At 64.2% G+C, this 24,105-nt stretch overlaps 1 protein-coding gene across 7 annotated transcripts in view; it reads left to right on the top strand.

The window, feature by feature from the left end:
- Positions 1-15,189: 15,189 nt before the first annotated feature.
- GRTP1 (growth hormone regulated TBC protein 1) overlaps positions 15,190-24,105 on the top strand; it is a 199,161-nt gene continuing 190,245 nt past the window's right edge. For 4 of the 7 annotated variants that reach the window (XR_011233487.1, XR_011233488.1, XM_069467798.1 and 1 more), the window contains exons 1-4: positions 15,190-15,306; positions 15,562-15,713; positions 21,163-21,321; positions 23,770-23,894. Coding sequence is in view for 5 of the 7 variants with exons in the window: in XM_069467798.1 (XP_069323899.1) it covers positions 15,260-15,306; positions 15,562-15,713; positions 21,163-21,321; positions 23,770-23,894 (483 nt within the window). In the remaining 2 variants the exon portion in view is untranslated. Of the gene's footprint in view, positions 15,307-15,356; positions 15,379-15,432; positions 15,442-15,561; positions 15,714-21,162; positions 21,322-23,769; positions 23,895-24,105 lie in introns of those variants that run through there. The other 3 variants (XM_069467800.1, XM_069467801.1, XM_069467799.1) reach the window with 3 other exon arrangements.

Raw genomic sequence — 24,105 nt, 5'->3', positions numbered from 1 at the left:
TGGGGCATCCACCGCTCCCTGCTCCGGCGCCTGCTGCCAGTGGCTCGGCGTGTGCGCTGAGGGACCTGGCCCTTGGCCACTGCGGTGGCAACGTTGTCTTCCACACGCAAAGCTAGAGATATGCGCAGGCCACACGGGGAACACGCATTCTTGGTGTCACTGTTTTCCTGCTTACACAAGCAACACGTGTCCCTCTGTGCTGTGAAACACCTGCGCGTACAAAGCCGTCTACTGCGCACCCGTCAGCGCCCTCTGCAGGACAGGGGTCAGAAGTCGCTGCCGCACCCCGCCCCCCCCCCCCCAGAGCTCTGGGCAGGCGCAGAGCAGGACCCTCGTCCCAGCTGCCCCTCTTGCTCCCCGCTAGACCTCTGGGGGTTCTCACGACCTGGGGTTGCCACGGGAGACGCCCTGTAGGGGCATCTTGGTGCAGTGCTGGTGAAACATGTGACGACTGATTTTCTTCTGCAGCCCGAAGCGCCGGGAGACGTGCAGCGGAAACACACCCATGGACGCGCGAGCCCTGACGAAGAAGCTCGACAGGACGGCCTGCAACCCGGCCGCCCGCGCCATCCTGGGCAGCCTGCTGCTCTACGTCTCGGGCCGGGAGGAGGGGCCCCCGGCGGCCGGGGTCCGCAGGCCCAGCCGCCAGCCTGAGTCCCAGGAGGACACCCGGCGGCCCACGCGCTTCCAGCTCCTGCAGGCCAAGTTCCTGGGCTCCGGCCGCGAGCCCCACCTCAAGAGGACACGGGAGGTGGGCAGGCTGATCCCCAGGGACAGGCATGGGCCCGGCCGCGGCCTGGTGAGCGCCACCATCAGCAAGCTCTTGGACAAGACCAAGGAGAGGGCCGGCGACCCGGGCGAGAAGCCCCGCTGCAGCCCCCCCACCGCCAAAAGCACTGTGAAAAACATCCTGAAGAAGTTCCTGGCGGCCGAGGAGAAGGAAGCCCAGGAGAAAGCAGCCCGAGAGAGGCCCCCGGCGGAGCGGCCCCGAGCCCCCAGCGGCCTCCTGCCGAAGGTCGTGGGCAAGAGCTCGGTGCTGTCCAAGCTGCGCGAGAAGTTCGAGCAGAGCGCCTGCCTCTGCTCCGAGGCCGGCCTGCTGCCGCTGCGCAGGGAGGAGCGGAAGAAGAGGAACCTGCAGAGGAAGAAGATGCACAGGCCCGAGGTGCGGGTGCTGCACACGGCCACCATGGCCAGCACCTGCGTCAGGACGCCCCCCGCCCGCTTCCTGGCCTGCACGGCCGAGCCCCTGCCGGCCCTCAGCGTGGCCACCGTCGTCTGCGGCCCCAGGAGCTGGCTGTCCCGCTGCACCAAGATCAGCCACGCGGGCGCGCGGCGCCAGCCCAGACGAGAAGCCGGCCTGCGCCCCGACGCGGGGGAAGCGGAGCCCAGCGGGAACGGAGCGCACGGAACGGGGCCCCTCCAGGGGGAGCCCGGAGAACAGCCCCAGGCCCCAGCTCAGAGGGGCGGCCCCGACGCTGCGGACCCAGCACTGCCCCGTGTGGGGCCGGACTCCCCCATGCTCCCTGGCCACGTGTCCGCCCTGTCCCTGCTGTCCCCACTGGGGTCGCCCAGCCCAAGGGGCGCCAGGACGGTGGGCGCCACAGCAGGGAGTGCCGCGTTTGGCTCCTGGGAGGGGAGGGACGCGAGAGCTGCGGGGCCTGCAGGGCCCGTGCGCGAGGGCGCGGGGCAGGTCCCTGAAGTCGCCCTGACAGTCTGCAGCTCAGAGGATGAGGTGCCCGGGTCGGAGAGGGCGCCCCTCTTTGCCACCCAGGAGCATTTCCCGGAGCAGAACGGGCAGCAGCACATCCCGCCGCTCCACACGCCAGCGGTCCGGGCGGCTCGGCGAGCGCAGCCTGCCGTGGAGCCCCCGCGGATCACCGTGCAGCGCCCGCTTGTCCACGAGATGCCACCTGCTGCCGCCTCCCCGCGGCGCGCACCACCCGGCAGAGGTGCGCCTTCCCCGGAGCGCGGAGCGGACACCGCCGTTGAAAGTGCGCACGCGGCGGCGAGCGGGCCGTCCGGGACCCCGGCGGGACCCCCGACTTCTCCCACGCGGGGGGCACCGGCAGGCCCGAGCCCTGCGCCACCTGCAGGTGCTGCCGGGGCCGACGGCAGCTTCCCGGACGCGGCTGCGATGCGGAAACCCGGCGGGAAGGGAAGCGGACGCGGCTTGGAGACTCCAAATAGTCCCAAGAATCGCAAGGATATTTCGGCAGAGAACTCGTCTGAGCCCCGTGATGCGGGGTGCCCGGGGCCAGAGTCGCGTGGAACCCCAAAGCCTGGCGAGGGCCCCTCGTCACACGACCCCACGACACGGAAAGGTCACCTCAGAGGAAACAGCTGTGGCCCCTCCGGGGGTCAGCACGCGCCGTCTCCCGGCGGGAGCAGTTGGACCGACGCCCCCACGTGGCCGGCGGCTCCGCCCGGGGGCTGCGTCGGGCCCGAGGGCTTTGCCACCAGGGGCGCGGGCGGGCTGCGCGCGCAGGGGCAGTCTGCTCGGCCCCTGCAGGTTGCCCAGGGCAACGCCAGCCGCGATTTGGGCGAGACCCGGCTGTCGTCCTTCGATGAACGACCCAAACCAAGCATCGAAGTCCCCAGGGAGATGACAGGTGCGGCAGGCGTGGCGGGTCACGCACCACCGCTGCCAGGGAGTGGCCGGCACCCTGAGCACCCCGGGGACGAGGACGGGTGCGGAACACCAGCAACAGGTCTTGGTGCTGCCGAGGGGGGCGGCCTCGTGGGACAGTGTCTCCCTCAGGAACGCAACACCCCCCACGTGTGGGCACCGGGTGGAGCTGCAGAAAGGAGCGTCCTCCGGGGCCAGGCGTCAACCGCGGGGGCCCCGGCCCCGCACCCGGAGGGAGCCGCCCGCCCCTCCCTGGTGCCGTGTGCATCCCGAGAGTCGGCGGCGCGCGAGAGCAACGCAGCGGTGGGAGGCAGGGATCGCGGAGCTGAGGCAGGAAGCCCTCCAGGTCTGGGCGCGCAGCCCCCAGTTCCGGCCTCCACTTGGCGCAGGCCACGGGGAGCCAGCCCAGCGGGGCCCAGCGTCGGCCCGGGCGAGCTGCCGTCGCCTTCCGAGAACCAGCGGGCCACACGCAGAGAGGGCGTCGAGTCAGAAAAGCAGCTTCCTTTGGGGGCAGAGCTCACCCGCCCACCTCCCACGGCGCCATCCACGGAGCCAGAGGCTGGGCAGGTGGGGAGGGCCCAGGAGCGGAGCCCTCCCGACCCCCGTGCTCGCCAGCCCCCTGCCTGCGGCACCTTCCAGACCAAGAGCCCAAGGAGTGAAGGCCCGGTGCTCCTCTCCCAGGGCAGGCAAGAAAGTCACCCCGCACAGGGGAACACTGCCTCAGGGTGCGTGGGGTCACAGCTGACGCCAGAGCCAGGTGTCTCTGGAAGGAGCACAGTGCTCTTGGGTCCGAAGGTTGTCCAGAACTTGGCAAAACAGCCTCAGGCACAGCTACAGTCAGCCCAGGACCTGGCCACAGAGGTGGATAGCCCCTGCCCCCAGAGCCACAAAGGTCAGGCAGGTGCACTGGGGCCGTGGGCGGAGCAGGTGAGGAGCCCAGGTCAGGGACAGAGCACCTGGGCTGCCAAGAGCCCAGACACACCTCCAGGGAGCCCTGAGGGGCTGGGAAGCCTGGCTGCCCAGGGACAGGTCCAGCGACAGCCCCAGGGACAGGTCCACGGACAGCCCCAGGGACAGGTCCAGGGATGGGGCCAGGGACGGGTCCAGGGACAACCCCAGGAACAGGTCCAGGGATGGGGCCAGGGACAGGTCCAGGAACAGCCCCAAGGACAGGTCTGGGGACAGCCCCAGGGACAGGCCCCAGGACAGGTCAAGGGACAGCCCCAGGTACAGATCCAGGAACAGCCCCAGGGACAGTTCCAGGGACAGCCCCAGGGACAGGTCCATGGATGGGGCCAGGGACAGCCCCAGGGACAGGTCCAGGGATGGGTCCAGGGACAACCCCAGGGATGGGTCCAAGGACAGGTCCAGGGACAGCCCCAGGTACAAGTCCAGGAGCAGCCCCAGGGACAGGTCCAGGGACAGCCTCAGGGACAGGTCCAGGGATGGGTTCAAGGACAGTTCCAGGGACAGCCCCAAGGACGGGTCAAGGGACAGGTCCAAGAACAGCCCCAGGGATGGGTCAAGGGACAGGTCCAGGAACAGCCCCCGGGACGGGTCCAGGGACAGCCCCAGGGACAGGTCCAAGGACAGGTCCAGGGACAGCCCCAGGGACGGGTCAAGGGACAGGTCCAAGAGCAGCCCCAGGGACGGGTCAAGGGACAGGTCCAAGAACAGCCCCAGGGACGGGTCAAGGGACAGGTCCAGGAACAGCCCCAGGGACGGGTCCAAGGACAGGTCCAGGGACAGCCCCAGGGACGGGTCCAAGGACAGGTCCAGGGACAGCCCCAGGGACAGGCCCCAGGACAGGTCAAGGGACAGGTCCAGGAACAGCCCCAGGGACGGGTCCAGGGACAGCCCCAGGGACAGGTCCAAGGACAGGTCCAGGGACAGCCCCAGGGACAGGTCCAGGGACAGCCCCAGGGACAGGCCCCAGGACAGGTCAAGGGACAGCCCCAGGTACAAGTCCAGGAACAGCCCCAGAGACAGGTCAAGGGACAGCCCCAGGTCCAGGGACAGGTCCAGGAACAGCCCCAGGGACAGCCCCAAGGATGGGTCAAGGGACAGGTCCAGGGACAGCCCCAGGGACAGGTCCAGGAACAGCCCCAGGGACAGGTCCAGGGACAGCCCCAAGGACGGGTCAAGGGACAGGTCCAGGGACAGGTCCAGGAACAGCCCCAGGGACAGCCCCAAGGATGGGTCAAAGGACAGGTCCAGGGACAGCCCCAGGGACAGGTCCAAGGACAGGTCCAGGGACAGCCCCAAGGATGGGTCAAGGGACAGGTCCAGGGACAGCCCCAGGGACGGGTCCAGGGACAGGCCTGGGCTGGCAGGACAGCACCCTCGGCCAGGGAGCAGCCGGTTGCCGGCACAGCTGGAGGAGCACCTGCTGCTGGCGGGAGTGGGGGATGGGGAAGACCTGCCCCTAGAGAGGGTGTCCAGGGGGACCCTGCTGCCCGAGGCCTGCCCCAAGGAAGCCACCTCCCCAGGGGCGAGAGCAGCTCAGCCCCTGCCCTGGAGCCCGCGAATGGCTCCGCCATGCTCGTGCCTGGAGCTGGGGGCTGCCAGAGTGCCCGGCCCGAGGGCCAAGAGGGGCTGCCAAGCAGGCCGGGGGCGCACAGGGGCCCCCGGGGGGAGCTGGCCGTGTCGGAGCAGGAGCGGCGCAGAAAGCCGTTGCCCCTGGCCAAGTACAGAGCCCAGAGCTTCAGCGACCAGAGGTCCTTCGATTTGTCCTTCAGACCAGCGAGCCTCAGAGCCAGTGACACCTTCGACCTCCCCAAGTGAGCCCGAGTCTGGCCGCCCACGTTCCTGTCGCTGCAACATTGCTCGTTGCCGGGCGTCAGGCGTGGTTCCCGCCTCCAAGTCTGGTTTGACTGTGCCGTTTCATCATCTTCCTCCACTTTTACGTGACCTCGTCTTGGGGGACTCAAGTTACTTGGGGGACCTTCCCATCTGCACCCACCACCTCTCGGAGCCAGGTGCTAGAGCTGTGCCGGGACTGCCTGTGGCCCCGTGGTTTCCCGTGGCTCTGGTGTCCCCTGCACCTTTGCTTGGAGGCCATTGCCGTGTGCAGAGGTCACGCCAGCACCTCAGCGTGTTGGAGCTGCACTCGTGTGCGTCCTGGAGGCTGGCGCTTTGAGGGCTTCCCGCCTCTTGCCAGCGTGGCCAGGCTGCCCTCACCCGCCCGCTCCCACATGGCCACGGGGCACCCACCCACCGTCCATGGCCCACAGCCAGACCTGTGACATGCACCCAACCTGGCCACTTTGTTAGTAGCCCGGACTCATTTTTCCAAGCTTTGCCCCGCCCGTAACTGTTTTAAAGCACACGTGAACCTGTCGCTGGGCCACGTCTTGGTGCGCGTGGGCACTCGCCGCGGAGCACGCACCTCCCAGCCCACGCGGGGGTCTCTGAAAACGGGGCGGGAGGCAGACAGCACTGCCCCCCGCCCAGCCCGCCCCTTTCTGGCCATGTCCCTCCCTGCGGAAGGCGTTTCTGCGCTTTGCAGACGTCCTGGTGCCTGCTGCTGTTTCCTGAAGCACCTGATGGTCCCGGAGACGGGCCCTGGCGCCTGTTTTCTGACTCGAATGTCTGTCCAGAGAAAGGCGTTTCATGACTCCAGCTCTGGCGAGAGTGTCTATCCGTGGTGAGGCTGGGGCCGGGGTGGCTCAGCCACACAGACGGGCACAGTCTCCTGGGGGGCCGCCTGGGCTTGGCCACAGGGGCCTTGGTCTGGGGTAGCTCAGCCTCTACTGGGGACGCCCCTCCTCTCAAAGACATGTGGGCTGCAGGGTGCAGCGGCCCCTGCCCCTGGCGTCGCGGGGAGCCTGCACCTCGCGTTGGGGTTGACTTCCCGGAGCTGCCAAACCCAGGAGGCCCCTGAGACAGACGTGCAGGGCTTCCCCGCAGAGGACGGCCCTGCCCACACGGGGGCGTCCTCCCGAGCTGTGCGCGGGGCTGGGGCTGCGGGGCCTGTGCCCGCCACACCTGCTGTGGCAGCAGCTCACTTATTACACCGTGCTCCACGAAGGACTTGAGGCCGTGTTTGGCAGAGAACGTGGCAGACAGAGGAGACACAGGCATCACTGTGTGCACGGGGTGTTCCCCTTTAAAACAAGCAGCGGTAGGACTTCCGTTGCTGTTTCTAAACAGACTAGAAGGTCCACTGGAGAACGCATCGCGTGGCGGTGTGCAAGCGAAGGAACCCTCAGAATCTCCTCCAGCCGCAGTTCTAGAAAAGCCCGGCCCAAGCCACTTCCCCCCACCCCCCGGGTGAGCCCCGCGTGGCCACCGGCCGCCCTCACGGTTTGGCAAAGGTGGCCCACGCCGCTGCCCTGGGCTCCAGAACACAGGAGCAGCTCTGTGCGCAGGAAGAGCTCGTGGGCGACTTCTCGGGGGACTCGCAGCCACAGCGCAGGTGCGCGTGAGCCGAGACCTTGGAAGGCGGAGGGAGCGGGTGACACATTCCCTCTGCAAGTGCGACCATGGCCTCCACAGAGCAGCCACCGCAGGGGGGCAGGGGGCTGATGCCCGACAGGCGTTGCAGATGAACCGAGAGTGAAAGGGAGCAGGACTTGCCGTTCGCTTCAGCCCGTGTCTCTGTGTGTTCCGGAAGCTCCTTGACTCCACCTCCCCGCCAGCATCCGGCTCCTGCGGTGACCAGCACCGAAGGGCCAGGTCCCCTCACACAGGTCCCCGCGGTGGCCTTGCGGGGCTGCAATGCCGTTGCTCAGAATTCTGCAAATCCAACATCACTTTCCTATTTTTGTAATGAGGCGTCCTTGCCATTGAGCTGCTACGTCGCAGTCACCCTTAGGCCGCAGCTGTTACATGTTTCCTGTTTGTATTCTTGTCCATACACAGCTCTAAAGCAGGGTAGTCAGAAAACAGTACTAAATGTGTTTTGTATTCTCGCCTTTGTATTTTTACTAACTTCACTCCGCTGGAAATAACTTCAAAAAAGGAAATAAAATACATTTCCCGCCACAGACCTCTTCCTCGCATCTCTGAAGCAACTGCATAAGTGAGGTCGGAGTCTCAGGTGGGAACTGGGGCGAAACCCAGCCAGGGCCGGCGTGGGGCGGTGCCTGTCAGCAGCCAGACGGGGGAGGGGGCGGCGTCTGGGGTGCCCACGCGGGGAGCCCTAGGGTGCGCTTGCCCCTACGTCTAGCCAGAGTGTCACGGTACCTGGGACAGACCAGACCACGCTGAGGCGGAGGGAGCTGGGGGGTCCTGGGAGCTGGGGGTGCGGAGCAGAGAAGCAGCAGGGAGACCCCGCTCAGCTCCACCATGAGACCAACCCCCAGGCGCCTGCGGGAGGGGCTGAGACAACTGAGACAGAAGGCTCCAGACACAGCGAGGGCAGCGGTTGAGGACTCAGTGGTCTCCTGGTTGGGTACACGGCGTTCTCGTTGTGCAGAGAAGGGTTGCTCTGGGGAACCCAGAAGGATGCTCCTGCAGCAGTGCTCCTGTGGCAGTGCTCCTACTGCAGGTGCTCCTGTGGCAGTGCTCCTACTGCAGGTGCTCCTACTGCAGGTGCTCCTGTGGCAGTGCTCCTACTGCAGGTGCTCCTACTGCAGGTGCTCCTGTGGCAGTGCTCCTACTGCAGGTGCTCCTACTGCAGGTGCTCCTGTGGCAGTGCTCCTACTGCAGGTGCTCCTGTGGCAGTGCTCCTACTGCAGGTGCTCCTACTGCAGGTGCTCCTGTGGCAGTGCTCCTACTGCAGGTGCTCCTGTGGCAGTGCTCCTGTGGCAGTGCTCCTGCAGGTGCTCCTACTGCAGGTGCTCCTACTGCAGGTGCTCCTGTGGCAGTGCTCCTACTGCAGGTGCTCCTGTGGCAGTGCTCCTACTGCAGGTGCTCCTGTGGCAGTGCTCCTGTGGCAGTGCTCCTACTGCAGGTGCTCCTACTGCAGGTGCTCCTGCGGCGGTGCTCCTACTGCAGGTGCTCCTACTGCAGGTGCTCCTACTGCAGGTGCTCCTACTACGGGTGCTCCTATGGCTGGTGCTCCTACTGCGGGTGCTCCTATGGCAGGTGCTCCTACTGCGGGTGCTCCTACTGCAGGTGCTCCTGTGGCAATGCTCCTGTGGCAGTGCTCCTACTGCAGGTGCTCCTGCGGCAGTGCTCCTACTGCAGGTGCTCCTACTGCAGGTGCTCCTACTGCGGGTGCTCCTATGGCAGGTGCTCCTGCCAGTCCCATCCCCACCAGGGAGCCTTTGCTTGTCACCTCCACTCGCCACACCCCTTTGTGGTGAAATTCTCTGGGACATTCTGTCTCCTGCACCTAAGAGCCGGGAGTGACATCCACGGGCGCAGTCCTGTGTTGGGACTGCTGGCCCACATGGACGCTGCACATGGTGATCAAATAAATGAAATCAATACGCTATCGGCCCATCAAACTGACAAGCAAAACCCCAAACTTTTTAAAGGAATCGGTGACACTCAGGACCTTCGAGACTCTGCTGAGACCCCCATTTCTGACGGGACCAAACCGGACCTTCCTTTTCATCACGCGATGTGGCAATAAAGACCAAGAACTTTCAGAACGGGGTCCTGAGCCCGTAGTCCTACCTTTTTAGGAATCATATTAAAGAAATACTCGTTATCCACAAAAACGTAAAAGGCAATCCGTGCGGTGTGGTTCAGGACAGGGACGCAGGGGACACAAACATCCACCGCCAGTCTGAGGGATGTCATCCCGCAGGCTTCCGTGAGGCAGGGCGCAGCCACGTAAAATTAGCCTAATAGGAGTCTCGTGAAACGGGAACTCTCTTCCTCCATTAATGTTTAAAACCCGACATGAAATAGTAGATCCAAATATGTAAATATATATTAAAAGGGGAAAGAGAAATAAAAACACACAGAAGATGAGCAGAGGTTTTCTGTGAGCCGTGAGTTTATGGGCACTCGTTCCTGTGTTTGTATTTGTCACTGTTTTCCAGGTTAACTTAATGGCACCTGCAACGCTGTCATGACCAGAAGATAAATTGCTGTACTTTCAAGGAACACCGGCGGAGCTGGACAGAAGCTGAGTACCCGCCCTCCGCTGCCCGACTCCCCGTAACAGCCGTGAGGTCCTGGGTCTCGGAGATGGCCTCACCTGGGCACTGTGAGGTCCTGGGTCTCAGGGACGGCCTCACCTGGGTGCCGTGAGGTCCTGGGTCTCAGGGATGGCCTCACCTGGGCACTGTGAGGTCCTGGGTCTCGGGGACGGCTGTCCTCACCTGGGCACTGTGAGGTCCTGGGTCTCAGGGACGGCCTCACCTGGGTGCCGTGAGGTCCTGGGTCTCAGGGATGGCCTCACCTGGGCGCTGTGAGGTCCTGGGTCGCAGGGACGGCCTCACCTGGGCACTGTGAGGTCCTGGGTCTCGGGGACGGCTGTCCTCACCTGGGCACTGTGAGGTCCTGGGTCGCAGGGACGGCCTCACCTGGGCACTGTGAGGTCCTGGGTCTCGGGGACGGCTGTCCTCACCTGGGCGCGGCAGAGCAGGTGGGCTGGGCCGGCCGGCAGGCGGGTGAGGCGGGTCCACCTGTCAGAGGAGGCGACCAGCTGCGGGGCCAAGGCCCGGGCCACCTTCTGCGCCTGCCCGCATGACCGGTGCCTGGCCAGGGTCGGACTCAGGGGCCACCGCCCCCTCGCCGCAGCGCCTCCTGCCTGGGGCCACCGGGGGGCACTGCTGGCCTCTGGGAACAGGCTGCAGCCACCCGGACAGGTCACACGGAGGACGGCCACGTCAGGACAGGCGGGGTCTGTGTCTGCGCAGCAGGAGAGAGGCCTCGAGAGGGACCAGCCCTTCCGACCCCTCAGTCCCGGCTCGGGCGTCCAGAGCTGCGATGGAGCAAGGTCTTCAGCCCGGTGGTGACAGGCCACGACTCGGCGCCACGCTGCACGAGGGCTCTGGTCCCAGAGGAAGAAGAGGGAAAGGGCACTGGGAGAAGACGCAACACCTGCCCAGCCCACCGCCCCAGTGTGGGCTCCAGGGCCCCTCCGCCCCCGCCCCCGCCCGGCCCCTCTGTCAGGACGGGCAGGTGGGGGCCCCGCCCTCCCGACCGGCTTCCTGGGGAGACTCCCTCTGCGCAGCCCCGGCTCCTGCACAAAACCTTGTCAGCGTCATGTTGCAGTAACACCACATTGCAATGATTTCTTAAAATATTCATTTCATCTTATAAAAATAACACTTTCTCATTGGTGACACCCTTAACATTTTTCCCTGAACCAAATCGCAAGCTCCTGCCCTGGCCAGAGAGGAGCAGAAGCCCCAACGTCCAGCAATCCCTGTCGGAAGCACAAAGAGCAAAACGCGCGGGCGTCTGCCCTGCGGCTGGGCTCGGGGTCACGGGGGTCAGCCTGGCCGGCAGGAGGCTTGCCCAGTCAGCTCCCTAAACCGGTTTCTCTGCCTCGAAGGCCTTCCGGGATAGAATCCGCAGAAGAGAGAGATAGAATCCCCAGAAGAGAGGCGGAAGGTGACCTTCCCCAGGGCGGGGCTCCCAGGTGCCTCTGTGAGCCGGGCCCCGCGTCGGGGAGGGTCCCGGGGGCCCGGCTCAGCCTGCTGCCCTCCGACAGCCCTGTGCCCCTCCCCCGCGGGCAGCGAGCCCACGGGCACCTCAGCAGGACCACCCGGGTCTGGGGGACTGTCCCGAGGCGTGTGACCATCACTTGCTTCTGCTGGGTCCTGCGGGGGCCTCACCGACGGGGAGAGGTCTCCTCTGCGCCTTCAGGGTCACCGGGCGCCTCCCACAAGGACCGTTGTGAGCCCCGCCCCCAACTCCCCACAGCACCTGCGTGTGTCCTGTGTCCTGCTTCCTTCCTGCAGGAGGCCGGGGAGGGACGGCCCTGCGGAGCCCCCGCCACGCCACGCACAGGAAGCCTCCACCCCAAGTCCCAGGGCAGCCAGGCCCAGACCGGGGCTCCGCGCTGCGGGCTGCGGGGCCCACGCACCTGGCCGTGCGGGCGGTTCCCTCTGCCCAAAACAGGTTATCACGGAAACCTTCAAACACGCACAAAAGTCCCCCCATGGCCCCGCGTCCACCCTCGAGGATTTCACCACGGTCCTTTGTGTTCATCTGCCTGCTGCTTTCGTTTCTGCGCTGCAGTGTGTTAAAGCCCGTCCTAGACTTCGTGTCATTTTGCCCATAAATACTTTCCTCTTCTGGCAAGTAAAAAGCAAAGCTGGGCACAGGGCCGAGAGACTGTGCACCCAGCTCCCAGGGAGGGTCCTTGAGCCTGGGAGTTTGAGACCAGCCTGGGCAACATAGTGAGACCCCGTCTCTAGAAGAAAACAAAGCAAATCTGCCAAACTCACCGAAGCAGAGGGTAGAACAGCGGTTGCCAGGGGCAACAAATAAATGAATAAATGCACATTTTATGTATTTATTTATTTAAATTTTTATTTCTTTATTTATTTTTGAGGCAGAGTCTCACTCTGTCTCTCTGGGTAGAGCACCATGGCGTCATCCTAGCTCACAGCAACCTCAAACTCCTGGGCTCAAGCGATCCTCCTGCCTCAGCCTCCCGAGGAGCTGGGACTACAGGCGTGCGCCACACCACCTGGCCTAAATAAACATTTTAAAGAGAGTTTCTAAAAGTCTGGACTTAGCACTGTGTTCAAAAGGATGACTACAAGTGTGTCAGGGCTGCGAGGTCCCACGAGTGGGACAAGAAGAGGTTTTCTTGCCTGGAGGGGCCCCGCGAGGTTGGCAGAGCCGAGGGTGGGGATTGGGGGTGGGCTGCCCTGGAGGGGCCGGAGTCGGGCCGGGTGCAGGCAGGGCGGCCCCAGCAGCTCCGGCCGAGTCACACCAGTCCAGTCACTCAGTGAGGACAAAAGACAGGCTTGGGGGCCTGTGTCCGGCCTCCCACAGGTGAGCAAGGGCCATCCCGGGCCATCCCGTCTCTGCACTGGGCATCCCCGAGGGCTGAACGACGAAGTCACCGCGACACCACTGAGGCCTGTGACTCTGCAGTGCCTGCCCCGCCTTCCCTGCCCCCAGCGCTGGCTATGCGGTGTCCGGACAGCGGCAGGGCCTCCGGAGCCAGCCAGCCCCACGGCCTCACCCGCCATCTGCAGCGTCCCCAGGGCGGCAGCGGCCCTGGAACCTCCTGCTACGGGGCTTGGGCAGTTGCCCCTCCTTCCCTGCCTGAGTGTCCCTGCTGGCCTCCCAGGTCCCCTGGGGACGCCCCTCCCGTGGTGTGTGACCCGCAGTGGGTGTCTCCAAGGACATCCCGCCAGCTCTTCTCAGGGCCCTATGCCCCTGACGGCGCTCCCAGATACCCCTTGGCCTGGCGGGCGGGCGCCCCAGAACTGAGGTGCTCTTGAGGCACTTCTGACTTCCAAGGGGCAGCAGCTTTTACCAAAAAGCCATCCGCTGGGTGGAGACCCCACAGAGGCCTGCTGTGGCCTGGGACCGCGCAGCCTCCCGCCAGGGCACTGGCACCTGGGTGATCACGTGGTCTCTCAGCTGTGCCCGCCTTACCCAGGAAGGGGGGGGCGGCCTCGCTTTCGCTCCCCCCGGGTGTGGGGCTGGTTCCCCTGCTGCAGGGAGACCGGCTGGCCGCTCTGCAAAAAGGGGGCCGCCAGGAAGGTGCTCATGTGGCCCTGGGGGTGAGCGCGTGGCACCTGCAGGACACGGCGGTCCCCGTTTCCTGTTCCCAAACCTGGGCTGGGGTGAGACGCTGGGAGACCCCCCTCTTCCTGGAGGGAGCTGGCTCCTCTGACCTGCTCCGGCACAGAGTGCCCACGAGTGGGGCCCAGCGCAGGGACCTCGTCTGTGGCCCGTGTATCCCACCCTCCAGGGCAGGAGCTCGGGAGGGAGGCTGGAACCCCGGAAGCCGAGCAGGTTTGGGGCGCAAGATACTGAAGGAAGGGAAGCAGGGAGGAGGACCGCGGGCTCCAGGAAGTGTGGCCCGGGCAGACTGGAGGGGGTTCCCCGCGTCTGCTCGGGTGGAGCAGCCCAGGCCAGGGTGTGACGGGAAAAGAGACCCTGGGGCGCTGTGAGTAGGGCCACAGGCTGGTGTGGGGCGTGTGGCCCTGGGGGGGGTGTCACCCTGGGGGGCCATTCATCAGCTCCGGGCTGTGAGTCGGGGGAGCGGGGCCACGGGCTGGTGTGGGGCGTGTGGCCCTGGGGGGGTGTCACCCTGGGGGGCCGCCCACTCATCAGCTCCGGGCTGTGAGTCGGGGAGCGGGCCACGGGCTGGTGTGGGGCGTGGCCGTGCCTGCAAGTTTGAGTTGAGACACCAGAGCACAGCCCCGGGCTCGCACCGTCTGGGAAGGAAGGGACCCTGCTGCTGAGCTGAGCCGAAAGCTTGGAGAGTTTCTCTCAGAACCAGCAAACTGGGAACATCTGAGAAGCCGCGTGGTTCTGCTGGGAGAAGCGCTGATTTCCTACAGCCTTCGCGTGTGGAGACAGGTGAAAATGCAAACACGTGTCCCGTTTTAGGGGCCAGGTGGTCACATTCTGCGAATTACTGGCAGGCTCCCTATTTAGCACTCAGATGGAACATTCCGGCAAACCCACGGTTCCCAAGTTAGTTCCCAAGGCCTGAGAGACGCGGGTGGAAGCCGGCGACGTGGGGACCACTTGCAGCCTGGGGACTTTTCCTCCTGGCCGCCGCCTCTGGGGGGCCCTGGGTGCGGGCCTGTCCCCTGACGCTGGACTAGCTGAGGCGCCCACCGTCCTAAACCTCCTGCTTTTGCCGGGTGGAGGGCTGAGGCCACCCGTTCACCACGTTGCCAAAGCAAAATCCAAAATGCTAGGTTTGGGCAAATTCCCACGGCCTCCCAGATAGGAAAAGCAGTCGAGTCGAGATGCGGTTTTCGTGCCAAGATACTGAACTCTTAGGGCACCGCAGTGGGGACGGCGACCACAAAGACACCTGGAAGCCAGAGCTGCGCTGGGCACAGGACGGCTGGGACGGGTCGGACCCGGCTGCCAGTCCCGGGCGCTGCCGGGGCGGGTTTGGGGCGCGTTTGGGGCGGGTTTGGGGCGCGTTTGGGGCGGGTTGGCGGTTCCCTGTTTTCCGCGCCCGCCGAGCCCTCCCGGCTTGTTCGCGGCCTCGGCCCCAGCGGGAAGCAGGTGAGACTTGATCTTCTTCTGCACAAAGAAACGAAAACAGGAGTCAGATGTCCGAAGTCTGGTCTGCCCGGCACTGGGGTTTGCGGGAATCTCAGAGGAACCCGCGGGGTCACTCTCGCTAATGTTTGGTCCCGGCCTGGGGCCTGCGGGGGGCGCCCCTCCCCCTCCCCCCACTCCCTCCCCCACCGGCCCCCATCCCACCGATACCCCATCCCCCAGGCCATCCCCTACCCCCCATCCCGCCCCCACCCCAGCCCCCACACCAGCCCCCACACCCTCGGCCTGCGGAGGGAGGTGGCTCAACCGCGGTCTCCCGGGGCAGCAGCGTGTCCAGCCCCACCCCCCGCACCCCCCCCCCGGCCTGTCCCCGCCTCCCCATCCCCCTCCCGGCCCCCCCCGGCCCCCCTCCCTCCGCCCTCTCCCCGCCCCCAGCGCCGCCCCCGCCCTTGGTCCCGCCCCTCCCCCTCCCCCGCCCGCCCGGCCCGCGGCGCCGCCGGAAGGACTCAGCGCCCGGGAGCGGGAGGCGCCCTCGGACCGCTGTCCCGGGCTCGGCGCGCGGCCCCCGGCATGGAGGCCGCCGAGCGCTGGCAGGCGGCGCGGGCCCGGGTCCCCAGGTGGGCGGCGCGGGGTTCTGGGTCCCGGGTCCCCAGGTGGGCGGCGCGGGGTTCTGGGTCCCGGGTCCCCAGGTGGGTGGCGCGGGGTCGGGTCCCCAGGTGGGCGGCGCGGGGTTCTGAGTCCCGGGTCCCCAGGTGGGTGGCGCGGGGTCCCACGCAGGCTGGCGTCCTCCCCGCGGACCCCACTTCCCGAGTCCCAGCGCACGTGCGCGCGGAAACTTTATTTGGAAACGCGGGTTTTTCTCTGCGTCGCAGGGTTGATCCGTACGGATTTGAGAGGCCTGGAGACTTTGACTACGCGGCGTACGAGGAGTTTTTTTCCACCTACCTGGTGATACTCACTAGGAGAGCAATAAAATGGTCCAAACTGCTGAAGAGAAGCGGGCGCGTCCAGAAAAGCCCGACAGGTGAGTCGGGTTTGGCCCGCGCGCCCCACCCTCCCGCCGGCCGGGCGCAGAGTCCAAGGTCCAGCCGGGCGCCCGGGGGACCCGGGGAGATGGCGGGGGGTGCAGGGGGTGGCTGGGGACCCAGGGGAGTGCAGGGGGGTACAGGGGGGTGGCAGGGGCCCAGGGGAGCGCAGGGGGGTGGCTAGGGGCCCAGGGGGGTACAGGGGGGTGGCAGGGGACCCAGGGGGGTACAGGGGGTGGCTGGGGACCCAGGGGAGCACAGGGGGGTACAGGGGGGTGGCAGGGGCCCAGGGGAGCGCAGGGGGGTGGCTAGGGGCCCAGGGGGGTACAGGGGGGTGGCTGGGGGCCCAGGGGAGCGCAGAGGGGTACAGGGGGGTGGCTGGGGACCCAGGGGGGTACAGGGGGTGGCTGGGGGCCCAGGGGGGCCCAGGGGAGCACGGGTAGGGGAGGGGCGGACCTTCTTTGCCCCTGAGACCAGCCTGCTCGTGGGAGGCATGAGGACTGTCTTTCCAAATGGGACCGTGCTTGGGGAATGAGAAGAATGCTTTCTTGCTCTTAAGTAGATGGGAGAGACTGTCCCCAGGGTCCTTGCCCCCCACTCCTGCACCCCTGCAGGCTTCCTCCTGCCCCAGAGCACCCTGCCTGCCTGCACTGGCCCAAGGCTGATGCGGGACCCCTTGCCGGGGCTCTTCCCCAGGTCCCTTCAAGGCCACGGTGGGGCGTCCACGCCCGGAATGGGCCCCCAACCTGCCACCACCATCCCCTGCGTTTCTCTCCTCACCTCCGTCTGCCCCACGCAGACCTCACGTGGCTTTGCTTCCCTGCTGGGAGCGAAGACCCTCCCTGCCTGCAGCCCTCCCTTTGCTTCCAGCCCTGCTAGACCCTTGGTGCCTGGAATGTGCTTGGCATCGTGATCGCTTCCGGGTTTCATACGTGACCGGCTGCAGAGCTGCCCACACCAGCAGGCAGAGACGGGGGGGGGGGGGCCCTTGGTGCCTGTGGGGGGCGGTGAGGGCTTTGGTGGAACAGTGGCCGTGGGGTCACGGGAGCTGCCAGTGGGAGCAAAGGGGGGTCTCGCAGGCTTCCTGCAGGAGCAGACCGTGATGCTGGCTGAGTTCCGGACCCGGGTGTTAGGGACATGGTGGGGAGGGCGCGAAGGGTAGAGGTGGGTGGGGCTGTGGCCAGGCCCAAGGGGCTTCCTAAGCCATGGGGGGGGGAGGCGGGGCAAGGTCAACGTTTGCTTTCAGAGAGGTTGGTGGATGGGCCCAGGTGCTCCGAAATGCTTGGGGCGCTGTGTGGGAGGGGGTGGAGGGGTCTCCCCAGACCTGCTGAACTTGGGGACTTAGCGGTGGTCAGAGCCCACCCTCCTGGGGGCTGTCACTGAGGGGGCTGTCGCTGTGCGGAGTCTCCGCTGGGCTTCCCTGAACTCGGGTAGACTAACGCTTCATAAACTCATGGAGCCGGAAGGACCTCCAAGGCTGGCAGTTGTGGCCTTCCGGAACCCTGGAGCTGAGCTCCTCTGTGAGTCCCGAGAGCCTCTCGCCCTCCTGTCCTGTCCCGTGGCACCTCTGCGTGTTGACACGTGTCCAGCAGAACGGCTGCCTTTATTTTTTCTTTTCGGTTTATTCTTTTTTTTTTTTTTTGAGACAGAGTCTCACTCTGTTGCCCAGGCTAGAGTGAGTGCCGTGGCGTCAGCCTAGCTCACAGCAACCTCAAACTCCTGAGCTCAAGGGATCCTCCTGTCTCAGCCTCCCGAGTAGCTAGGACTACAGGCATGCGCCACCATGCCCGGCTAATTTTTTCTATATATATTTTTAGCTGTCCATATAATTTCTTTCTATTTTTAGTAGAGATGGGGTCTCGCTCTTGCTCAGGCTGGTCTCGAACTCCTGAGCTCAAACGATCCGCCCACCTCGGCCTCCCAGAGTGCTAGGATTACAGGCGTGAGCCACCACGCCCGGCCCGGTTTATTCTTAAAAGTCGGCTGGTCTTTTAATTTTAAAAAGTTACATGTAATTATGTAAACTGTATACTTAAAAAACAATGTAAGCACAGGTAAACGTTTTGATCATACTAAAGGATACAGAGTGAAATTGAGTTTCTCTCCCATCCCTGGCCCCGTGTCCTGCAGAGGGAGCTCTGGGGACCGTCCTCACGGCTCCCCAGGAACAGACGTGCGCAGGTGCGGACGCACCATGGCCCGCCGTGACCGCGGAGGCCGCTGAGTGGAGGCTGGTCTGCACTCTCGGCCAGAGCAGAGGATGCGAGAGACCAGTCTGGCAGGAACCTTTGTTTTTACGGAGAACACAAGTGCACGTCCACTCCCCCCGTCTGGTTTTGTCACGGGGGTCTCTCTTGAGCGGTGCGGGTGTTGTCTCTTTTCTGATGGGGGCGGTTCCCGAGGAGCAGGAACACGGGCAGCTGGAAGCAGCTGAATGCAGAATCCTCCCAGATCTCCATTCTTTCCCCCCAGGCGCCTGCAGTTATCTTGCTCCTGATTTGCAGTTTCGTTTTTGCTTTTGCTCTTTTTGACCCCTCTCATCTCTGTCAACTCCTTTTGAAAATTCTACTTGGCTTTTATCAAAGTAACACCTTTCTTTTTTGCTTTAGTATTTCTTTGATTTGTGCAGTGTTTTGTTTTGGGGTTTTTTTTTTTTTTTTTTGAGACAGAGTCTCGCTCTGTTGCCCAGGCTAGAGTGAGTGCCGTGGCGTCAGCCCAGCTCACAGCAACCTCAAACTCCTGAGCTCAAGCGATCCTCCTGCCTCAGCCTCCCGAGTAGCTGGGACTACAGGCATGCGCCACCATGCCCAGCTAATTTTTTCTGTATATATTTTTAGTTGTCTCTATAATTTGTTTCTATTTTTAGTAGAGACAGGGTCTCGCTCTTGCTCAGGCTGGTCTCGAACTCCTGAGCTCAAACGATCCGCCCATCTCGGCCTCCCAGAGTGCTAGGATTACAGGTGGGAGCCACCACACCCAGCCGATTTGTGCAGTGTTAGTTGGACTGTGTAATTACGGTGATGAGTACAACTGGTCTGGGAGCAGATAGGCCCATCCGGTTCCCCGAAAGCCTTCAGCTGGGGGGTGGCAGCCGCGGGCCGGGTGCCCGTGAGCACCGCCAGCCCGTGCCAGTCTTGCCCGACGTTCTGGTGGGAGCCTGTGAGTGGTGGCAGCGCCCCGAGAGCCTGGGCAGGTTGCTCAGAACTGGGAGTCCGGGGTCTCCTGCCCCACGCTCTGGGCTGGCTGTGGGACAGTCAGCTTGGTGAAGCCTCAGGGCAGAGACTGCTGGCACAGGACAGCCCCTGGGTTTGGGGACCGCCCCTGGATTTCCGCAGCCACACCCCAATCTCCTCCTTGATCCAGTTCTGCACCTTCTTGTTTGAGGCCCATTGTTCTTGTCTTCTCTTCCTGGCCGATGTTCCCTGTGCTCCGTATCTGGGCGTCCCCAGTCAGTGATCTGCTCATCTGGGCGTCCAGCGTGTCCTAAGGTGACAGCTGTGATGCATTGTGCCCGATCACGCCGATTGTGAGCACAGTAAATATTTTCTTTTTCTTTTCCTTTCCTGTCGCTATTGTACAACAGGAGCCCTAAGAAGGCAGCTCGCTGTTTCTCCCTGAGAAAGACTAAGTTCCGCAAACCCCACCCTCCCGTTCCCGCTCCCCGCCCGGCGTGGTGGGAAGGGCGTCCGCAGGGACAAGCGTCAGGGCCTGTGGTCATTTTGGACCTGATCAGTGGCTTAGAATGTTAGCACCACCCAAATTAAAATTAAACTGCAGGAACATATTTTCAAAGACTAATACCAAAAAACTGGGGAATTGCCCAGCTCTGTTGGGGCAGACAGGTGGAAGCCAATCCTCTGGAATGCAGCTGCCTTTTTTTTTAATTTAAATAGACTTCAGTGCGCATCGTACTCCTGGCGGGAAAGTTGGGCTGAATCCTTGGTGTCTTTGGTAGAATCTCAGAACTAAAACCAAGCGCGTGTCGCCAGGGGCCGTCCTGGTGTGGACAGACGGAGGTCCTGTGAGCTCCTGCACGCGGGCTGCTGAACCGCAGAGGGTCCCACGAGGTGTGCTGTGGCCACGGCAGGGGCGTGTCTGTCTCTGTCCTCCGGGTCTGCCCTCAGGGGCTCGGCACTTGCTGCCTCCGGTGCCCTGTGGCGTGGGCGCCCGGTGGGCAGAGGACTCTGTCCTTCTGGTTTGCATTCAGAGGCGCGTGTCCAGTGACCGTGTGTCGCAGCTCAGCTGGGACTGTGAGTCAATGCGGTTTTGCCCCATAGCGCTTTACATTTTTTTGTTGTTGTTTTTTTTCCCCCGAGGCAGAATGTCACTGTCTCCCAGGCTGGAGCGCAGTGGCGTCGGCGTAGCTCACTGTGACCTCCAACTCCTGGGCTCAGGCAATCCTCCCGCCTCGGCCTCCCGGGTAGCTGGGACTGCAGGCACAGCCACCTCACCCGGCCTATCGTGCTTTTCTTGACTGTGGCCTATAAAGTTATTGTGGTTTTTTCATAATTATATGTACGGTTACGTGCACAAGTACAGCTGGTGCTTCACGTATTTTCTTTTATGGCAGCTTGCAGAATTTCACTAATTGGCACCCGCTTTTCCCCCAGAGTATGGTTTGTTTTAAAATAATGGTGTTTACTATATAATCTCAAAGGAAAACAGCAAAGCTTTAAATGCTTGCTTTGAGACTTAACTGCTGTGCAGGTCAAAGTCGTGAGGGGCACAGTGCGGCACGTGGGCCTGATGAGAGTAACGTGGACGTCGGACTCGGGAGCCCGTCACCTGCCTCGCGGTCGCCCCGTGTTGCTGAGTGCAGGTGGCTCCTGGGTTGTGGCTTCTGTGCCTGTTTTATGGTCACTAGAAAATAATTTTCACGTGTTTATTATCAATAAAAATATCCCTACAAAACGAAGTGGGTTCTGGGCAGAGACTGCGCCGTGAGGAGGGCTCCTGTCTCCCAGGTGCCCTGGACTCAGCGTCTCTCCTGGGCTCCTCGCCGGTTTCCAGCCTCTGCTCCGTGTGGCCGCCCAGAGCTTTCCGGAGCCTGGTCTGACCAAGCCCGCTGTTTCTCCAACGCTCTGGTTGGGTGGGTGCCTGAGGCCCCCGTCTGTCCTTCCCGGCCTGTGCTCGGCCCTGTGCCCTGGGCCCCCCGCTCCTCCCTCTGGGAGGGCAGCAGGCGTGGGGGGGGGGGGCGCAGCCTCTGCGGGCTGTGCGGGGGGCCCAGGCGTGAGCCCGCAGCCCGGTCCCTGGGCAGTGGCGGGGACGTGCCCGTGGTGGTTGCCGCTGGTTTGTGCTCCGTTTGCGGGGAGAGCAGCATGTCACGGGGCGTGTGCCGGCTTTGGTGGGGACGCCCAAGCTTTTGGGTGAAAGCCGGGGAGTGAGCGGCTCAGCCAGGGAGCCCCTCCCCCGCTGGGCTCACGCGGCCTCGTCCCCTCCCGGTTTCAGTGAAGCGCTACGTCCGCAAAGGCGTCCCGCTGGAGCACCGCGCCCACGTCTGGATGGCGCTGAGTGGAGCCCAGGCCCGGATGGACCGGAACCCCGGCTACTACCAGCGCCTGCTCCAGGGAGAGGGAGACCCCGGCCTGGAGGACGCCGTCAGCACAGGTGAGGGCGCCGCTGTGTGGGAGCGGCCGGGTGGTTCCCAGCCCGCCGTGGAGCCGCGAGGCCGAGCAGTGACTTGTGTCGACGCAGCAGCTGTCACTGGAAATCACGCGTGTCTCAAAGGAAAAGTCAAAACCGAAGCGTTGGCGAGGGGACAGTGTGTGCGCCTCGCTAGCTGACGAGGAACGCGGGGCCAGGCCCCTATGACCCCGGCGCTCTGGGAGGCCGGGCCGGGAGGATCGCTCGAGGCCAGGAGTCCGAGACCAGCCTGAGCAGCATGGAGACCTCGTCTTTACAACCAGTTTAAGACAAAAACGATAAGAAGGCGAGGTTTCTTCCAGAAGAGTCTCTCAGGAGAGTGAGAAAAAGCCTCGGGAGCCGCCGCGCCCAGGAAGGCAGTCGCCGTGCGGGAGCCGCCCCGGCCTGCGCGAGGGCCTGCGGGGGCCACACGCCGGGTTTCCTTTGTGTCACACGGTCGTACCTGCCTGGGGACGCCGCTGCTTTGGCCTCTGACTTCCTGGTCCTCTGGTTTCACACAGGTGTGGAGGTGTCACCTCTCAACAGTCTAGAGCCCAAAAAAAACAGTTTAACCTAAATTGAATAGATTTTTAGTAAATACATCTGCCCTTTTGATGTTAGTGGTTTTTGAGAAATATAAATCGAAACACATAATACTCAATTTTTTTTTTACAAGCACAGTTGCTTTAAAGTGCTGAGCAGCCGGAATGGCGTCCGAGGGGGCCGTGGTGAGTCCCGGGGACACAGGCTGCATGTCCAGGGTCGCGTGTCCGCGGCTGCGTCCTGCTTGTGGAGCCGTCGCGGCCACGGTCCCGGGACAGACGTCGGGCCTGGCGGGCGTCACTCTTAGGGAGCACAGAGCTGGGGGGAGGGGCCGCGTACGTTATATAGGATGTTGCTGTTTGAAAGATGAATCTGAAGGCTCTGTTCAGTGCGATTTTGGATGAATTTTTCTTAATCCTAAAACATACAAAACAAAATTTACCGTTTCATCTTCCCAAACTAAAACTCTGTCCGCCTTAAACAGCGGCCTGTGCCCAGCGGCCTCCGCTTTCTGCCTCCGGATCTGACCCCCCGGGGGCCGCGAGGGAGCCGCGTGGCGTGTCCGCTCCTGCTGGGCCTGTGCCACTCCGCACGGCGTCCCCAGGTCGTGGTGTCGGCCTGTGTCAGAACGTCCCCCTCGGCGGCCGACTTATATGCCACAGTGTCTGCACCACGCTTGTTCACCCGTGTGTCCAGGGGACACGTGTGTTCTCCTGCCTGGCGGCCGTGTGCGTCTGCCCCGAGGCGGGGCTGCTGCGCTCGACTTTCTGAGGCGTCTGGATACAGTGTCTGAGGGCGGCCGGACGGCAGGTGTTTCACACGCAGGGAGCCGGCTTCACGCCACATGCGCCACGAGAACGTGGGCAGAAGCCTGTCCGCCCTGCGACCTCTCCTTTCCGCGAGAATGATGTCACCAAACCTGCAGGGAAACTCCTCGTGACAGTTGCCACCTGGGAGTGGACACAGCTGCTCACTCTGGTCTGACGTAGCGGAAACACCCTCGTTTCCCCGAGGCTCGTTCCTTTTATTGCAATGTTTAGAACTCGGGGGGAAAGTCTCTCTTGCAAAACACACGCAGGGGAATCGTGTGCCCTGAGGCCTCAAGCTCAGCGCCGCCCACATCTGGCTGTGTGTGAGCACAGGCGGGCGCGGGCCGGACGCGGGGGCACAACGGCTGGGACCAGGCAGACAGCGCGGCGGTTCCCGTGGGCTGCGTCCTCCCTGTCCTGCCCGTGTGCGCGTCACGCAGGCAGCTCGGCTGTGGCAGGCCGTGGCGTGGGGCGGGGCGAGGCTTAGCCTGTGACCCACAGGCCTCTGGTCTCCCTGCACAGGACGGCGTGGCCGGGGCCACCGTTGGGCTAGGAGGTGCCGCGGCGGGACGGCCGGGGGAGGGCGCGGTCGAGGACGCGGTGTCTGCTGGGGGGCTGCGGGGGGCGACCGCCCGCGTGCCAGCCGGAAGCTGAACTCGCTCAGCGCTCAGCGTTCGGTTTAGACCGTTGATCTCCAGACAGGCGTCTCGGTGCGCTCTGCGTCCTCACGTCTCTGCTCTTCAGAACTGGGACTCCCAGAGTCCCCCGTGCTCCCTGGTGCTCCAGCTGGACCCTCCTCAGCCAAGAGGCCACCTGCCACCCCCACGTGGAGGGGACGGAGGGGCCAGCTCCGCCCCAGGGCCGCCCCTCCTGCCTGGCGGTGTGGAGGCTGCGTGTGTCGCGTGTGGGAAGGAGCCGCCCGCCCGCCCGGGCCTTTCTTGGGGTGATTCAGACGTGCAGCTGGGTGGAAACCGCTCCCTGGACGCGACACGGCCCTCGTGCCGCCTGGGCAGCTGTGGGAGGGCCGAGGGTCGTGGAGCTGCCGCCTCTGAGTGATTCTCGCCCGTGAATTCCCGTGCAGACCTGAACCGGACCTTCCCGGACAACGTGAGATTCCAGAAGGCGGCGGAGCCCTGTCTGCAGCAGGCCCTGTACAACGTGCTGGTGGCCTACGGGCGGCACGACCGCGGCGTGGGCTACTGCCAGGTGAGCGGCCTCCGGGGCGGCGCCGTCGGGGCGAGCTCGCGGCAGGGACGCCCTCCGGTCCCGGCTGGGTCTTCGCGGTCGGTGCCGCTGTCCAGCCCCCTGGGTCGCAGTCCCTCGCGGAAGGCCCTGCCTCTGCTTCCCAGCTGGGACAGCCGGGGACAGCGACTCGGCTTCTGTGCCAGGCGGAAGACGGGGTGAGGTCGGGAAGTTG

This window comes from Eulemur rufifrons, chromosome 4 (assembly GCF_041146395.1).
Source record: "Eulemur rufifrons isolate Redbay chromosome 4, OSU_ERuf_1, whole genome shotgun sequence".
NCBI lineage: Eukaryota > Metazoa > Chordata > Mammalia > Primates > Lemuridae > Eulemur > Eulemur rufifrons.
This window is presented reverse-complemented; position numbering and strand designations above follow the sequence as displayed.